The sequence below is a fragment of the Rhincodon typus genome, chromosome 7 (assembly GCF_021869965.1).
Source record: "Rhincodon typus isolate 14 chromosome 7, sRhiTyp1.1, whole genome shotgun sequence".
NCBI lineage: Eukaryota > Metazoa > Chordata > Chondrichthyes > Orectolobiformes > Rhincodontidae > Rhincodon > Rhincodon typus.
Window position 1 is genome coordinate 17,665,130 of NC_063338.1, and position 17,371 is coordinate 17,682,500.

General features: G+C 44.1%; 1 protein-coding gene across 5 annotated transcripts in view; it reads right to left on the minus strand.

The window, feature by feature from the left end:
• als2b (alsin Rho guanine nucleotide exchange factor ALS2 b) overlaps window positions 1–17,371 on the minus strand; it is a 109,531-nt gene that overhangs the window by 19,524 nt on the left and 72,636 nt on the right. For 3 of the 5 annotated variants that reach the window (XM_048598924.1, XM_048598923.1, XM_048598927.1), the window contains 7 exons: window positions 16,754–16,820; window positions 15,763–15,962; window positions 14,020–14,085; window positions 12,638–12,736; window positions 10,527–10,691; window positions 7,019–7,132; window positions 1,479–1,590 (listed from right to left, as the gene is read on the minus strand). In XM_048598924.1, the coding sequence (XP_048454881.1) occupies window positions 1,479–1,590; window positions 7,019–7,132; window positions 10,527–10,691; window positions 12,638–12,736; window positions 14,020–14,085; window positions 15,763–15,962; window positions 16,754–16,820 (823 nt within the window). The remainder of the gene's footprint in view (window positions 1–1,478; window positions 1,591–7,018; window positions 7,133–10,526; window positions 10,692–12,637; window positions 12,737–14,019; window positions 14,086–15,762; window positions 15,963–16,753; window positions 16,821–17,371) is intronic. The other 2 variants (XM_048598926.1, XM_048598925.1) reach the window with 1 other exon arrangement.

Consider the following 17,371-nt stretch of genomic DNA (forward strand, 5'->3'; position numbering starts at 1 on the left):
CATTTATTTTTCATGGCAGCAACCCAAACAGATGCGATACGCCAGCCAATCAGCACACTTTTCTCATGCTGACTGAATTATTGCTGCCTCATTAAGGCTTTAATTGGTGCCTAAGTTTGAAGGGTGAATCTTAGAATTTACCAAGGGGGAGATGATAATTTTATTTTCTCCCAGCGAGGACTCTTGGAATGCACAACCCCAAACAGTGGTGGGAAGGGGTTTCCTTAAGGAAAATAAAAGGATTGAAAAGATACTGGAAGATGAGCAACTTACAGGATTATAAACAAAAATTCAGGATGTGGGATTAATCATGACTGTTTTTTCAAAGAGCCATCATAGACACAGAATGACCTCTTGTAGTGCTGTAAAGCTTCTATGATTCTATTTAACCCTGGGTCAAAGCAGCGTGTGCTCCAAAGACCCAGTTTAGAGAAACTTAGCCTCACTCGTGGTGACTATGTTAAATTAATAACTGGTTGTCACTGACTCTCCAAAGAAAGCCAATGTTTGCACAACCTCAATTGCTTGCTTGGATAGCTCAGTGTCAAACACAATAATGTTGGTCTGGAGTCACACATAATCAAGACTTTATAAGGATGGAAGACTTTCACCCCTGAAGGAATTTAATGAACCAAATTTCTTCTAAGCAGTGTCTGCTGACACCGCAACTGTGAAAAGCGAGCTGACTTGGCAACACACATGGTTCCAGACCCTCAATATGGTTGCGTCATGCACAAAGTCTCCACTGCGCATAGAACAGGTGCGGTCTTATGACTGTATGGCTCCATGACTCTGAAATGGAAATCAGATTGAACTCTGAGGACACGGCGTGTGGGGGAGAGGATGAACAGGGCTCAGTTTAGGGGGTGGATTGAGGAAATGACAGGGCACGGAGTGTGTGGGGCTCTGGGTTTCTGAGATTTCCCTCCCACCCCGGTCTGCCCTGTTAGGAGAGTGCTTATATTCATGGGGAATAGCATGCATATTCCGGTCACAGCAAATGCAGTCTTTTTTTTTTTTTTTTTTAAAAAGATCACTCTCCAGTGATGATAACTCTTTTTACCTTTTGTTTTAAATAAATTGAATGGTGTTTAAATTCTCCAGCTCTCTTTGTGGAATTTAAACTCATGGCTACAGACCTCTGGATTGTTAATATATCAATAAAATGACAGAGCTACAGTACAACAACTGCTTGTTTCACAAATCCACTGGGAGTCACGACCCATAAAAAGTGGCAAATGAGAGGCTGTTGAGTGCACCTGGTTTAAATGCTACCTCAAGTATGGTCCACACTTAGATCAATGATTCACAAGTGGGAGATTCTTCAAGCTGCCAGATATGGGATTGAAGGTGAGAAAAAGTCCAAACAATTGGCCAATTCCAGAAACTGATGTGGATTTCAATTCGAGCAAGAACAGGGTGCTCATTAAGAACATTAAGAGTTTGCATCTACCCAAACAGCCTGAACAAAGACTCACCGCCATTTTATTGTTGCTGAAGGTACCCTCGTAGTACAGGCCAAACTGAGTGACCACAACTCCATTCCCATGGCGGATGTCATCCAACCACATGCCCATGTACTTCTCACCTCTGAAACAAGGAGTACAGCTGCATTTGTAAGTGGAGAGCACAGAGTTCATTTAACAACCAGGGTTATAATTGGATGTAATCAGGCCATTTCCCAAAAAGAAACAATTAACACAGAAGGCAAAACATACTGCTTTAGATTATTTAAAATAGTGTGTTCAGTATTTGTGGAAGGTAGTTAGATAGATTCACATTTGAGTTAGGACCTTTTAATGGATCCAGAGTGAACAAAAGAAAGAAGAGTGATGACAGGGATAGAGGATGGGAGAGTGAGGAAGAAAATAAACCAGAGAGAGAGAAAGAAAAAGGAGTGGAAGCAGAGACAAGTACTCCTCGTTGGACAGGGCTAAACAAACCCAACAATACTGGAGAAATATCTTCTGTGAGACAGCCAACATCAAAATCTGTGCTTGCTTGTAACTCTATGGATGTGGCTATATAATCCCAGGATCTTAATGTAGTGGTGACTCAAAATTAACTTTAAAGTCCACGTCCAACTGCCTTTTGCAAATTACCATGAAATTTGATTCCCCCACCTGGGTAGTGCATCCCAGATCATAACAATCAGCACTCTCTGTACTTATTGAAACTCTCTTGGTCAGAACATAGCCCTTTTCCTTTCAATGTAAGGAGTTCAAATAGGGACCATGACTTCTGGCTACATTCTAAGCCTTGCAGAATGTCTATCACCATCTCTGTGATATTCTTTACCCTGACACCAAATGGACACAGAGATCTGTGTCCATCTCCAATTATCATATCCATTGGATGACTACATTTCTATTCTTTGTCGTGTGCCCTCACCTGCCATCACACTCCATGCTGTCATTTGCCCTACTGTGCCGAGGATGAGCTTTAGACTACACTCCAAATTGCTGATACTCACCTGTGACCTCAGACGGCTAGATGGCTGGTCTGCAATGTAGAATGATGCCAACAGCATGAGTTCAGTTCACATATTGGCTGAGGTGATCATGAAAGCGTTGCCTCTCACTTGAAGCATGGCAATCCTCAAGTTAAATTCACCAGTTGTGTCTCTTTAGTAAGAGCAAGGTATGGTCCTCTGGGAATACAATGACTTCCACTTTCAAAACTGACTTTGCAAATATGACAACCCAGACTCTTCCTAACCTGCCTCACGAAACCCACTAAAATGTGGGCTTTAAAATGAACATCACCTGGAAAGTATCATCCAAGAAACTCCCATGCCTTATAACATCAATGACTCCTCAAGTTTGTAAAGATTATCTGTTTATTTTCCTGTATTTTTGACTAAGAAAATAACTTCTTCGAAAAAAACTGAAGATTGATGAAGGATTGCTGCACTTATTAAAAACAAACAATCTGACACACATTGTAAGGACAATTCAGCCAGCAATGAGTAGCTAATTGGTCTGTGGCTATTTATTGATGACAAAGGCTTCCTTTGTGCAAATATTTTGGCAAAACTCACTGGGGCCTCTGGAAGAAAAGAAGAGCTAGTTTTGCTCTGCAGTAAAAATGCATCCCAAGGCTGATAATATGTTTTGTGCCTTTCCAGCTACTGTAAGTGGTGACTTCCAAACGATTTGTCAAAGATCTCTATAAAATGTGGGAATCAGTCAACCTGCAAACAGGTGAAAATATCTGGAGGGGGAGAATCAAGGAGCAGCACAGTCTGAGAAACCACAAAGGACCATCTCAGTGAACCCTGTGAACAGGGACCATTGAAGTATCTTCCCAATCTTTCCCTCCACTCTTAATACTCTTTTTTCTTCCCCCTGTCTGTGCCTGTGTCTGCATTGGGTAAGTTTATATGGTGGGGATTAGAGTGTTAACTTGTGGAATTTATATGTTGACAATTTATAACCTGGAATTAAGAGTCTAGTGATGACATGAAACCATTTCTGATTGTTGGGAAAACCCATCTGGTTCACTAATGTCCTTTAGGGAAGGTAACTGCCACCCTCACCTGGTCTGCCCTGTGTGTGATTCCAGACCAACAGCAATGTGGTTGATGCTTACTTATTCAGTGAACAGTTAGAGATGGACAATAAATGCTGGCCTAACCAGTGACATTCACATCGCCTGAATGAATAAAGAAAATTGTTTCTCTGTAGCTAGAATCGTTTATTGAAAATAGTAACTCTTGTTACCAAAACTTGGTCCATGCTTTCTGTCAACCTGGGTCTAGTAGACAGGTAAATTACAGAATCCTTACCTTTTAAAATCTTTAATTTTTGTGTGCTGACTGCAGCAATAGTGGGACTTGATTTTCAGCATGCTACTCTAGTGAGGTGTAACAAGTTCAAAGATTCTTAAGTACTGGTATAGAGGCACTTCCTACACACCACTGTCTGGGATAAACAACACATGTTGTATTTCCCACATAGGTTAGAATGTGCTGGCAACAGGTCTGCACTGTCTAGCCATTACACTGAAATTAACTGCCTATTTAAAGTTCTTTTTACTTAGCTTGCTCCAGATTTTCCATTTGTTTCACTGCAGTCTCTTGGTGCATATTAATTAGCATCTGCTTCCTTCTCACACCCAATTCCCACTCCTACCATTTTAAAGCCTCCACTCTATACACAATTCACACACTGTGCTCTTGCAAGCATAACCTCAAAATATATGCCTTCCATTCACCAGTTTGCACTGGCCAGTGAACGTCCTCCCCCATCCACCCAATGATCAATACCTACTTACAACTGTTTGGCACTGAAGCCTCCAATGACCTGCAGTTCTTTTAAAATTTTTTTTTTTTTTAAATTATAGAATCCCTACCGTGTGGAAACAGGCCCTTCAGCCCAACAAGTCCACACCGAACCTCAGAGCATCCCATCCAGACCCATCCCTGAACACTACGGGCAATTTCGCATGGCCAATCCATGTAGCCTGCACATCTTTGGACTGTGGGAGGAAACCAGAGCACCCAGAGGAAACCCACGCAAACACGGGGAGAACGTGCAAACTCCACACAGACAGTCACCCAAGAGTGGAATCGAACCCAGGTTCCTGGTGCTGTGAGGCAGCAGTGCTAACCGCTGAGCCACCGTGCTGCCCAAAATCTAGACAGCCCAGTTAAATTTCAATTGGATAAAAGCACAAAACTCAATCAACTTACCTGTAAAAATGCCACACTAGCCACATTCCTGTTTTAAAGTCTTCACTCTTCTTGCAGTTCACCCCTTTCTCTGCATGCGACTCCTCTTTTCATGGAAACCGACCGTGCATAAATTGGCTGCATTTCCTATATTATAATGGTGACCCCAATTCAAAAGTATTGCTGAAAAGGGAGACACGTTGCCAAACTTCTACAGTCGAGCTCCAAATATGGCTCTATTACACTTGCTAGAAGTGACGTGTTTTGATGCGGGAACCTGTTCTCTGTTAAAGCTCTGCAAATTTTCTGAATTATCTGAGAATTCGGGGGGCCCAGTTCCTTTCTCCATGGCAACATCTTGGCCAATCAAAATCAGTAGCCAACTAATCAGCATGCTTCTTTCGTGTTGTATAAATGGTTGCAAATGTTTGGAATTTGGCATTCTTGTGTCTGTCCTGACGAGTTCAAGATGAAAAACATCAGCAATGCTCTTTCAGAAAGAGTCAAATTCTGGACTATCAAATGATTTCAAAAATAATTCATAAGCTGTATAATACAGGATGCTCTTTGGATGTGAAAGGCATTATAGAAATGAAAGAATTTCTACCTTTCTCTGGAAAGTCTCAAAAACTTCACTGCACTGGACAGGATGAGAGGCCACTGACAGACACATTCTTATCTGTCCCAGAGTAGCCAAAGGAACCATGAGAGGATAGAGGCGATTATTGGGCAGAGATAAGGCAGGAGTGGCTCATGTACAACAGGGCAATTTTGTTAATTTGCTGTATCATCTTTTCACGAAGATCACCTCCAGAATCCAGCAGCTCCCTTAATCCAGCAGATACATCCTACAATATCCCTGGTTCAAGCTGAGCATGCTTTCCATGTGTATTCTTAGGGATTCCAACAATATCCACAGGCACAACAGAAAGATCAGATCTGCTTCCAGGGTATTAGCTGTTAAAATAAACTGCCAGGCCCTTATCAAACACAAAACAATATCTTTCGCTGATGAAGGTGCTGACTCACTGGGATGTAGGAAGAAGACTGGGCAGAGGAGAGTGGCACATTCAGCAATGAGGGAAGTCTGGGACTGGGATATTATAACAATCCTAAACTGAGGAGATGGGAAGCTATGGCAGGAGATCCCCTATGTGCTCCTCTTGGCTTTACTGGCTGGGTGACAGTGTTGTGACTCACTCAGTCATGGCTCACAATGTCATTAGGAGTTGTGGGGGTCAGGATCCCAATTGGCATACATCATTTGATAAGGCTCCAAATTAAATTCCCAGAGTGGGCAAGAGAATGGCCTGCTCCCCTGAGGCCCTACATGTTAAAGTCCAATAGTCCTGATATCAGGGAGAAGTAATAATTAATCCCAACTAGTTGCTGTGTCCCACATATGGCAAGGTGAATCAAGGGATAGGTTAACGGAGATCAGACCTTCCTGCTGGCTACTGAATATTTGAATACAACAATCCAGAATAAACACCAGAATGTCTTTAGGGAGAGGAATTACAGGTACTTGTTGCTTAGCTGCAGAAACTTTTCAACTTGTTTAATGATCCATGTGAATGGACTTGGGGATGTTTAGACAACAAATACCATTCCCTGTTGCATTATCAGACAGGGAACAACAATCGTCAGTGTGAGATCTCACTAATGAGCCCAAAAGTTCCCAACAGAGCAAACACAGGTTAAACAACCAGATTCAAAGGCTCTGCAGGCAGACAAACTAGGCTCGCCAGAAAAGGAAGATCCCAGGATCTCCAACAAGTCAGCTGACCTCAAAAGGTGCCATTTGCAAGACATCAAGATGGCATTGTGCCCTCATGTAAAGAGACGGGTAAACTAGCGACTGATGCTAACCTATCGATCCAGGCTGTGATGGCACGTTAAATCGAATGATCAATTCACATTTGCCACCACGGCTCATGACAAGTACAATGGCCACTCTAGCAAAACGGTGGCCAGGGCAGGCTACAGACAGGATGTAGGAAGTTGTTGAATTTTCCGGGAACATCGAGTTCTTGATTACCTGCCAATTTGATGCAACTCACACGTGTATCTCAATGCCAGTAGGTTAAACTGAATAATTTGTTCCCCTGCAGCAAGTTTGGAATGTGCAAGTGAGGAGCAAGAGTAGACTGTGTGGCCCATTGAGCCAGTAGATAGTCCCAATTGCTGCGTGTACTCAATCTTGTGGGCCACACTACAGGACAGGTTTCGTTACCTTTTAGCTAGGTCAGGCTCTTGGACAAGGTGCCATGCAGGGGTGAGGTGGTCCATGCATGGGACGGAGGGAGGAAAAGGAAAAGGGTAAAAATGGATGGTGCCTGGGCTCACCCTGTGCCTCCAGCTGGTTGGTCACTGAGGTGCACTGATGATGGCGCCTGGGACGTCCACGGCCAGGACCATCCCACCCTCCTGGCAGGGGGAGGACGTTTGACGGCGGGCGTCCTGCAAGGGGACAAGAACAGTCAGAAATAAAATGGAGAGGAAATAAAAACACCAGGAGTGGATTTTGCTCAACTCCCACTTTCCTCACGCAGTGTTGTGTCCCCTCTGGGGACCAGACCCACAGGCATCAGTTGCCTGGAAATCTCTCTTCTTCTCCCTGTGCCCCTCCCCTAAAGCAACTCCTCAGTGCTCTGTCCCAGTGACTGTGCTCACATGAACATGCCTGGAAATGGAACATAGTAAAACTATTCCACTTTGATAAGCACCGTGGGTGAGCCCAAAATCTATCTACAGGTGATGAAGCAGGACCCATAATGACAGAGGGAGACAGTGATATAGTGATAGGGGCAATATAACTGGACTAGTAATCAAGCGGTCCCTGATAATGTTCTGAGGTCAGGTTCAAATCCCACCATGATGGCTGGTAAAACTTAAATGCAATCAATCATCAACAGATCTAGAATTGAAAGCTAATCTTCTCAATGGTAACAATGAAACTACCATCATTTGCCGTAAAAATCCTATCAGATTCACTAATGTCCTTAAGAGAAGAACTTTGCTGCCAAAACTTAGAGAATCCATGTGGAAGCAGATGCTAGGATTATAGAAGGGGCAAGGGCAGGAAATGAAAGGGACAGGTGGGAATATAACAGCCAAGCCAGTCAAAGGGAGCATAGTGGGGCGTGAAACAAGGAGCAGATAAAGAAAAGAATGACCATAAGCACAACATGATTATGAGATGAATCAAGTGACAAGGTGAGAGTGAGGCTGACTGCTGGGTCAACAGCCAGCACAATTGCAAGGGTTGAAGCTTGGGAGAGGAGGAGTTGGACACAATCAGGCTTACCAAAGAATGAAAGTCAAAAGGATATATGGAAATTTACAGAATGATGCGGATCTGGCTTGGTAGTTATTGTGGATCAATGTGGACTAGGAAGCAATGGTCAGTCTGGTTATACCACTGGCTTTGATGAATAACTTTAAGGCTGATGAGTGGGGTTAGCAGAAATTGGAATTACCAATGGATTTGAATGCTCACCTCGTGAGGCTTCTTGCTGCAGTTGTTCACCAGTCTGAGAACCCAGAGTGGAAGCTGCAGTGGGGTGATTTGTTGAAGGAATGGATTCAACAAAACCAATTCATAAGCTTATTCAGTGTCTCATTCCTTGCATATCACGTGGTTAGGCCAGTGCATTCTTCACATAGTGAACGGCTGCACCAGTCAGAGGTCTTGTGGTGCAGTAGGTAGCCTCTGGCCTTTAATCAGAAGCTTCAGTTTCAAGTCCCACTCCACTGCATGCTTTGTCTGCCTCATGTGCCACTAGACACAGGGAATCTTCCAGGTGCAAGCACCTCTGCACACTCTAAAGCTTTCCAAACTTGCTGAAACTGATGAGTTTTCTCCAGCTTGGAGACTTAAGGCAGATTACAGGTCCAAAGATATTTTCCAAAAATTCACAGAATAAACATAGAAAATAACAGATACCAAGTGCAGGACGTTCATCGTGTCTGATCACAGATGAGTCTCTAAGCCTAGTATCTCTAAGCCTTGTATCAGTTACACTCTCATGTCAGACTGGGAGTATTAAGGATTCAAGTCCTGCTTCCAAGAATTGACAACACATTCGTATTTGATTCTTCAGTAGAGTGCTGAGGGAATGCTGCACCATCAAGAGGCATTTTTCTAATTCATTCATGGGATAAGGACATTGCTGGCTAGACAGCATTTATTGCCCAACCCTAATTACCCAGGGGGCAGTTAAGAGTCAACCACATTGCTGTGGGTCTGGAGTCACATGTAGACCAGAGCAGATAAGTACAACAGTTTTCTTCCCTAAAAATAATGGGCAGGATTTAGTGCATGTACTAAAAGGTAATGGGAAGTGGAGAAACTGTCACCTTTGTGACTCTCTCTTCTTGAGCCCCCACTCCAATTCAAACCAAGACAGGAAGGGTTAAGGACAGTTTTCCTGCACAAAGGTCAACTGAAGTCCTGAAAGACCTCATCCAACCTCTGCTGGTCTTTTATCCTGGTGTGTATGTCTGTGGTACAATTAGGAGAGTGAGTGTCCAATTGGATAGACCCATAAGACATAGGAGTAGAATTAGGCCATTCAGCCCATCAGGTCTACTCTGCCATTTGATCATGGCTGATATGTTTCTCAACCCCATTCTCCTGCTTTCTTCCCCATACTAATCAAAAACCCGTCTCAAATACACTCAGTGACTCATGGAAAGTCAAATCCCATCCTTGACAATGACACTAGCATCAACTCCCTTCCTTCCGTCCCCAAGAAATCCCACCCCTCAGTGGCGCCTCCCTGACTGCCCCCTAGTGACAATCCCATCCTGGTTACCTTGGTCCAGGGACTCCTGCAATTATCCTTCATCAGGGCCCAACAGTAGCAGTGCCAGAGGCCACCACTTCCACTGGAAAGCTGCCTGCCTCTGACTGAGTGGCAGCTCCTTTACCAGGAAGTTGCAGCCGGCAGGGTTCCTATGTGGGAGTTGATCCGACTGGGCCCCAGAAGTGGCAGCAATGGGGTTACCACCAGCTTTCCAGCCAGTGAACAGCACAGTGGCCATGACCTCTAAAAAATATGCCCATTGTTTTTCAGTTGATGTGTTAATTTGAGGCCTTGCCTGCCCCTTTAACCTGGCGTAAATGATCCAATGGAATCACAAACAGAGCAGGGGAATTCTCCCGAGTATCGAGCAATATTTATCTTCCTGCTGTCAGCACCAAATCAGATTATCTGGTCGTTATCATATTGTTTTTACAGGATTTTACACTCCATCATGATTACACCAAACATGCTTTCATTATATCACTTCTCTTAAAATCCATCTGCTAATGAAGACCTCATCTTTGCTCGTCACCTCCAGACTCAAGAAACGTAAAGGTCTACTGGCCAACTTCCATAGCTTCATTTCATCCAAAAATCTGCTGTCATTATCCTAACCTGATCCAAGTCCTATTTACCCATCAGGCCCGTCCTTACGGATGCCTCGTCTCCTCAACACCATAAATTTAACATTCTCATCCCAGAGCTAGAAGGACTGATGTGTTACTTTGAAGCAAGATTCTTCATACTTGGTTTCAGGTCACTATATGGTCCATGCTTTAGATTATATTTGCTGCCACCAGATACATGACCAAATACAGCTCAGACTTACTAGCACTGCAGCCAGTTGAATCTTTAATGCTAATGGGCTGCAAATCCTTTAGCTCCAAACAACACTTCACAACGGAGAAAATGTTACAGCTCAGAACTCCAATTACACACCTTAGAACATGACAAGTGAACCACAAACATGGAAGTCTAGAAACACACTATCATGTCACATTAGAGTCTTAGAGAAGACATTTACATTTAAAATAATATTGCATTACCTCGTGATGTCATCAAACACACCATAGCCCATTTTTTTGTCCTGTGCCCACTGCCCGATGAACATGCTGGGGGAGGATGATGTCAATTTGCCACTGCGGAGTAAGCCGTGACCATGGCGCATGTTGTCTTGGAAACAGCCGTCATACACCTCTCCTGTGGCATATCTATGGAAGAGGGGAGACAGAAAGGGAGAAGGTTAGTCAATCTCATTGTATCACATAACATGCAGCCAATTAATCAGAAGGTTGCCCCTTTAGGCCCCTGTTGTACTTTTCATTGGGTATACACGTTTATTACGGCATTTAGCTAATGAACACCAAACCATTGATTTGCAGCTCTGACATTTTTAAAGTTTATAATAAAGTATGTCATTCATACTTTTCATGCATCCAGTGATAACATAAGGACATCAAGCTGACCAGAGTAGGGAATATACTTCTCTGTGGCTCAGTTAGCACCACTTTCACATCAGATTCTTGGTTCTGGGTTCCAGTCACACTCTGGAGCTATAGTACAAAAATCAAGACGGACACTCCAATGCAATACTGAGGGACAGCTGCACCACCAGAGGTGCTGTCTTTTGGATGAGATGCTTAATCTAAGAGGTGGATGGGGATTTATGTAAATGCTCCCACTTGCCACTATTTGAAGAAGATTTGGGGAGTTATCCTCAGCGCACTGATCAATATTTATTTTTTTAAATCAACATCAAGACAACAGATTGTCTGACCATGATGACACTGCCAGTTGTAGGAGCTTGCTGCGAGGACCTTAGCTGTTGTGATTCTCACACTACAACAGTGGTTACACCTCAAAAGTTCTTCATAACTACCAGCCAGTGAAAAGTGCGATATAAACGCAAGTCCAACTCAGGAATACAAAAGCAGAAGGAGGCTATTCAGCCCTTCAAGTTTATTCTGCCCCTCAATAAGATCATGACTGATATTTGCCTCAACTCCATTTACCAACCTTTGTTCTATGTTCTTGGATATCCAGTAAAATGATCAAACTTAAGTCTTAAAGTCTCAATAAACCCAGCATCAATAGCCTTTGGGGAAGACAGTTCCAAATTTCACATATTCTACATGTGAGAAATTGCTTCCAAATGTTCTGAATTGGAAAATTATAATTGTAGAATTCAAATTCTGTTCTGGGTTCTCCTACGAGAGGAAATAGTTTCTTCACATGTACTCCATTAGATCCCTTTACTATCTTGGTTAGGTCACACCTCCATCTCCTGAGTCAGTGGGAATCCAAATCCAGTTTACGTTATGTGACTTAATCCCAGTTTCAGGAGAGCTATAATCAGCAGGGTGAAGAGGCATTAAGTCATTCATGCAGCTTCCATCCTTCAGTGAGCTGGGAGTCATGGGGAACTGACCTGTCTAATCTCACCACATAATACCATTACAACTAGCTGAATTCAATTTCAAGAGGATGGAGTTATTAAAAATCTATTCAGGAAAGGAGTTGCCAATGCAGGTGACTCCTGATGCTCTTGGGAGTGGACAATAAATGCTGATGTGTTTGCCCTCTCGAGAAAAATTGAAGAAAAACTGTCAGTATCACCCAGATTTCAGAACGGATTGCAGCTGCTCACCTCCACCAACATTTGTTTGATAAAAGGAATCCATTCTGGCTGTAAGCCCACTTCCTGAGAGATGTACACCCAAACACACAACAGCCACCCTTCAAACCCAAATGATCAATTAATTCTTCTTCTGTAGATTTTAAAAGTTGTTAAGTTCGATGATGGTATTTCGGTCAAACCTACCCACAAACTCTGGCCAGTGGTAGTGTTGGGGGTGAGATGCTACTGTACAACCACTACCAGTGAAAGTATTACTGGAGCTGGTTTTGGGAGGGGCGGTGGCAGCAGTGGCAGGGGGAGAGCATATCTAACCAAGACCATACAGATTCACAAACAGCTGGCCATCAGAATGACCCTACCATGAAATCAGCTAATGGACATTAATCAGGAGTACAGAGCCTCACGAAGGCAACATACAGACCCGAAGGCAACATAGAGACAACATCAGGACCCCAAACACCTTCTCAAAAATTAGCAAACCAGACACCAACAGATAACTGAAGTGAGACCTGACCGTACTTGTATATTCCATGGCCGTGCATCTTGCCTTCTCTCCAGTGGCCCTGATAGTGATCATTCTTCTTCAGAGCTTTGTTGGGTATGATGTACTCGCCATACCTGTGAAGGACAATTAAACCCTTTAACAGTCCGCATATACACATTCACTGCAAGGAGTTTGTCCTCCAAAGAAGACAAACCACACCTCAATAAAGTATTAAGAACACATAAAAACTGTTCCATTCAAAAGGCTGACTCATGACAGAAAAGTAACAATGTCCTCTTTCTTTTGTGGTTAAGTTCTGCCTTCCTGGTATTTGATGTCTGCTTAAATGATGTTTTACAATATACATGGGCAATCATATCTGATTTAACAGGCTTGAACCCAGCTTATATTTAAGACATATCCAAAACATTTTGCCTGAAGTACAAGGGAGTTAAATGTTAATAGGGAACAGGCAGGAGAGTGAAGTTGAAATACGAATCATTTCAGTCACGATCTTACTGAATGCTGGAGCAGGCCCGAGGGGCTGCATGGCCTCCTTTGCTCTTATTTATGTTCAAGGGAACACAAGGCCCATGTTAATAGAATATCACTGCCCAGTGGCAGTCATCACTCTGAGCAAGTCCACATTACCTGTGAAACAAGATACCCTGAATTGCACCATCCAGTTGGATACTGCTGTCTTTTCAAAGACATTTGGAGTGAGTTTGTATGGTTCCAGCCCCTCTTGTTCCCTCATCCAAAGCAAAAGGAAGTAGAACTTGAATTTCTATAGTGCCTTTCACATCCAGGGAGACTTCCAAAGCTCTTGCTGGCCAATAAAGTATTATCACAGATACAATGTAGGCAACACAGCAGTCAATCTACCCAAAGCAAGGTTCAACAGATAGCAATGAGAAGAACAACCAGGTAATCTCTTCCAGTTATGTTGCTAAAATGATAGTTGGTCAGCCAGGATATTGAGGAAGGTCCCTTGCTGCTCTTAAAATTTCACCACGGGACCTTTCCCATCTCCCTTGGGTGTTGGACTTACAATTTAAGGTTTTATCCAAAGATGGCACCTCCTGCAGTGCAGTGCTCCCTCAGGACTGGACTGAGATCTCAAACCTGGGTTAGGGACCTGAGTCACTGGAACATGTTGCCACTGATTGGAACTGATACCTCTTTGGCTGCTTGTCATGGACAAATGACGAACTGACAGGATATTTGACTGCAGACAGCTAAGTCTGCTCTCAACCATCATCGAAAAGGGTACACTCATCCCACAGGAGGCGCTAGATAGTCAGCAAAAGCTGCTCCAGCTCTTACCATCTCAGAGCCATACTAATTGTCTCAAGGGAAGTCAACTAACTCAGAGGTACTCAGATCAGAGATTTCTATTTTGACTTTTGAAACTTACCCATCTTCTAAACCGTTTCTGAAGTCACCAGTGTACATTCTTCCATCGGGCCACTGCAGCACGCCCCTAAGATTGGGAGACAAAGATCAGAACAGAAGATACTGAGAATCAAGTCAAAAGTACGAGACCCACCATCTTCACAACAGCAGATGTTACAATTCCTACCCCTCATCCAACAAACTGCTATTCTTCACCTACCCCATACTCCATTATCAGACCCAATGGGGTCAGATCTTTCTACATTTGTCTGCAGGTCTGTGCGCACTCACCCACACCCTACCCCACATCTCTCAGTCTCATGTTACCCACATCTGTCAATCCCTCATGCCAAATCACATTGCGCTCCTCACTCTATACCCCTTCTCTATACCCCTCTCTCTACCCAAAAAAAAAAACCCTCTTGCCCCTATACCCCAGGAGCACATCAGACTTGCGCATTTCCCCATTGGCATACATTTGATTTCTAAGAATTAGTCAGCCAGTCAGTTCCTGGTCCTCAACCACTAGCTAACCTCCTTTTCTCAGAGTTGCTGAATCTTTCTGAGCATCAAGCCCATTGGCACTTTCACCTTCCTGCTCCTTGTCAATTGACAAAAGTAACTCTGAAGAAATTGGGAGGCTATTCCAAGTTTAGGAAGCACCACAAACATGATTTCCTCACACAGGGTTTCTGTCAGGGCCTGCTGGACTGTGGCTTGCAGCATCAGCATTACTCTTGGATATGTGGAGCTTGGAGAGATACATCATTGGCACCACTGAGATTTCACCACTGTTGAAGGAGGAGTCGTCACCGTGGAAACAGGGGTGACCATACTCGAGACTTGTTGTTTTTTCTGCCGATTAAATATTGACACCTCCAGGACTCTGCGTATGCGCTTCCGACTCCTGCCAACTTTTTGTTATTTGTTCATTTTGTGCGATGTGGGCGTTGCTGGCTGGCCAGCATTTCTTGCCCATCCCTAGTTGCCCTTGAGAAGGTGATGGTGAGCTGCCTTCTTGACCTGCTGCAGTCCTCCTGCTATGGGTCGACCCACAATGCCATTACGGAGGGAATTCTGGATTTTGATTGGTGAAGGAGCAGCAAAATATTTCCAAGTCAAGATGGTCAGTGGCTTGGAGGGGAACTTGGAGGTGGTGGTGTTCCCATATATATGCTGCCCTTGTCCTTCTAGATGGAAGTGGTCGTGGGTTTGAAAGCTGCTGTCTGAGGATCTTTGGTGAATTTCTGCAGTGCATCTTGTAGATAGCACTGCTGCCACTACTGAGCGTCGGTGGTGGAGGGAGTGGATGCTTGTGGATGTAGTGCCAATCAAATTGGCTGCTTTGTCCTGGATGGTGTTCTTGAGTGTTGTTGGAGCTGCACCCAATCCTAGCAAATGGGGAATATTCCATCACACTCCTGACTTGTGCCTCTTAGATGACGGACAGGCTTTGGGGAGTCAGGAGGTGAGTTACTCGCCACAGTATTCCTAGCCTCTGACCTGCACTTGTAGCCACTGTGTTTATGTGTTGAGTCCAGTTGAATTTCTGATAAATGATAACTCCCAGGATGTAGATAGTGGAGTATTCAGTGATGGTAACTGGTTATGTGTGCATAATGCTGATCCCTGCCAATTGGTTACGTGAACGTATTGCGTATAAAGCCAACCAGTCACGTGTGCCCGAGTGTGTAACCCCCATACTCTTTAACTGTGTGCATGCGCCTGCCTGACCTCACTGTGTGTGAATAAAACAAACACTCACTTGCCGTGTGGTTTTCCAGCTAGCCAGCGACCTTCGTACGTTGCCTCCTTCAGTCGTGGGTCCTTGTAGAAGGTGTAACTGGCTGTACGTGAGATGGGAGGTTCTGCTCGGGTGGCATTCCCAGGTCCAGGGGGCAAGTAATCCTGACTACCACTCAGTGCCTGGTCCACAGCCTGGTTAATTGCTCTTAACCACTTGGTCTGAAATGGGATCACAGCGAAACAGTCAGCAATTCATAACCCACCAGGACTGGAGGACACCAACAATAACAGAGAAAGGGATTTAGAGATATTGCAAATGGCATTGTAAAAACTAACTACAGGGTAGCAATAAGAAAGATGTCCTAATTACTCAGATTGTCTGGAGGAAGGGATTATTTCAATGATAGTTCAGTCAGCTTTAAACATAACAAATCAATAAGTGATGCCTATCTACTTTATAACTCCTGCCCAAGAAGAGGTGAGATATATTGATCCCTTACTCCTCTCCGCCACAAGGGTGTGGAGTTGCATCCTCGTTGAAACGCTATAGCTGCGAGGCAGTGCTGCTCCTGCGATGTTCTAAGCAGTGCTTAGAACAGCGACCTTGACAGAAGGACAGCTGTGACACTAGATTTGGCTATCATTCTTGAACGAACGCATTGGCATTAAATCTAGCTCAGAATGAAGGGCCGAAAACATACTTTGTGTTTTAAACTGAGGTTGCACCTTTTACATAAAATCTACAGCAAGCTCACACTTCCCCTCCCAGCTGGTCTCTGCACTTGGAACAAAATGTTGGTTTGTCCACCGTTGGTCTTTGAACCAAGTACACATCAAGGTTGACTATCAGAGTAGTCTTAGGACTGACAGATTGCTGATTCTCAGAATCATGGGCAGAAAAAGCCGAGTCATCCAACTGCTGCCCAAAATCACCCTGGCCCTGACTACAATGTCTGCCTCTCCTTGAACACCAATGAGCTCCCAATGCATTTGCCAGCCGCTGACTTTACCTTCTCCTGAGGCGAGACCGCAGTGAGGACGAACTGTTCTTCTGCTGTGGTTATTTTCAAGGAATTCCTGCAGGAGATAGAGAGCAGAAATGCGAGTGCGTGAGAGAGAGAGAGAGCATACGTAAGTGTGTGGCAACTGTACAGAGAGGACAGCAATGGCAGAAATGGGAGCCACTCGCAACAACAGAGGCAGATACAAACAGACAAAGGGACAGGGGGACTGAAAAAGGCACAGGCAGATAGGCCAGGCATGGAAAACAAAGACAGAAATAAGATGATCAGAGGTACCAGTGGCAGAAAACTAAGTATCATACATGCTACCATCAGCAGCCATTCCAAGAGTGACCACCTGCACCCGTTCACTCTCTAGCACATCCCAGTGCTGTACCACTGGTGAGCAGAACCAGTAGTTTTGTCAAACCAACAGAACTAATAGTGCAAAACTGTGGGGCTGAGGGACACTGGCTATTCCATCTGTACGGTTTTTACCTCATATCTGCCAATCCACAATTTCCTGGTCTTGATAGAATTTCATAGAATTCATGCAGTATGGAAACAGGCCCTTCGGCCCAGCAAATCCACACCGACCCTCAGAGCATCCCACTCAGACACATTACC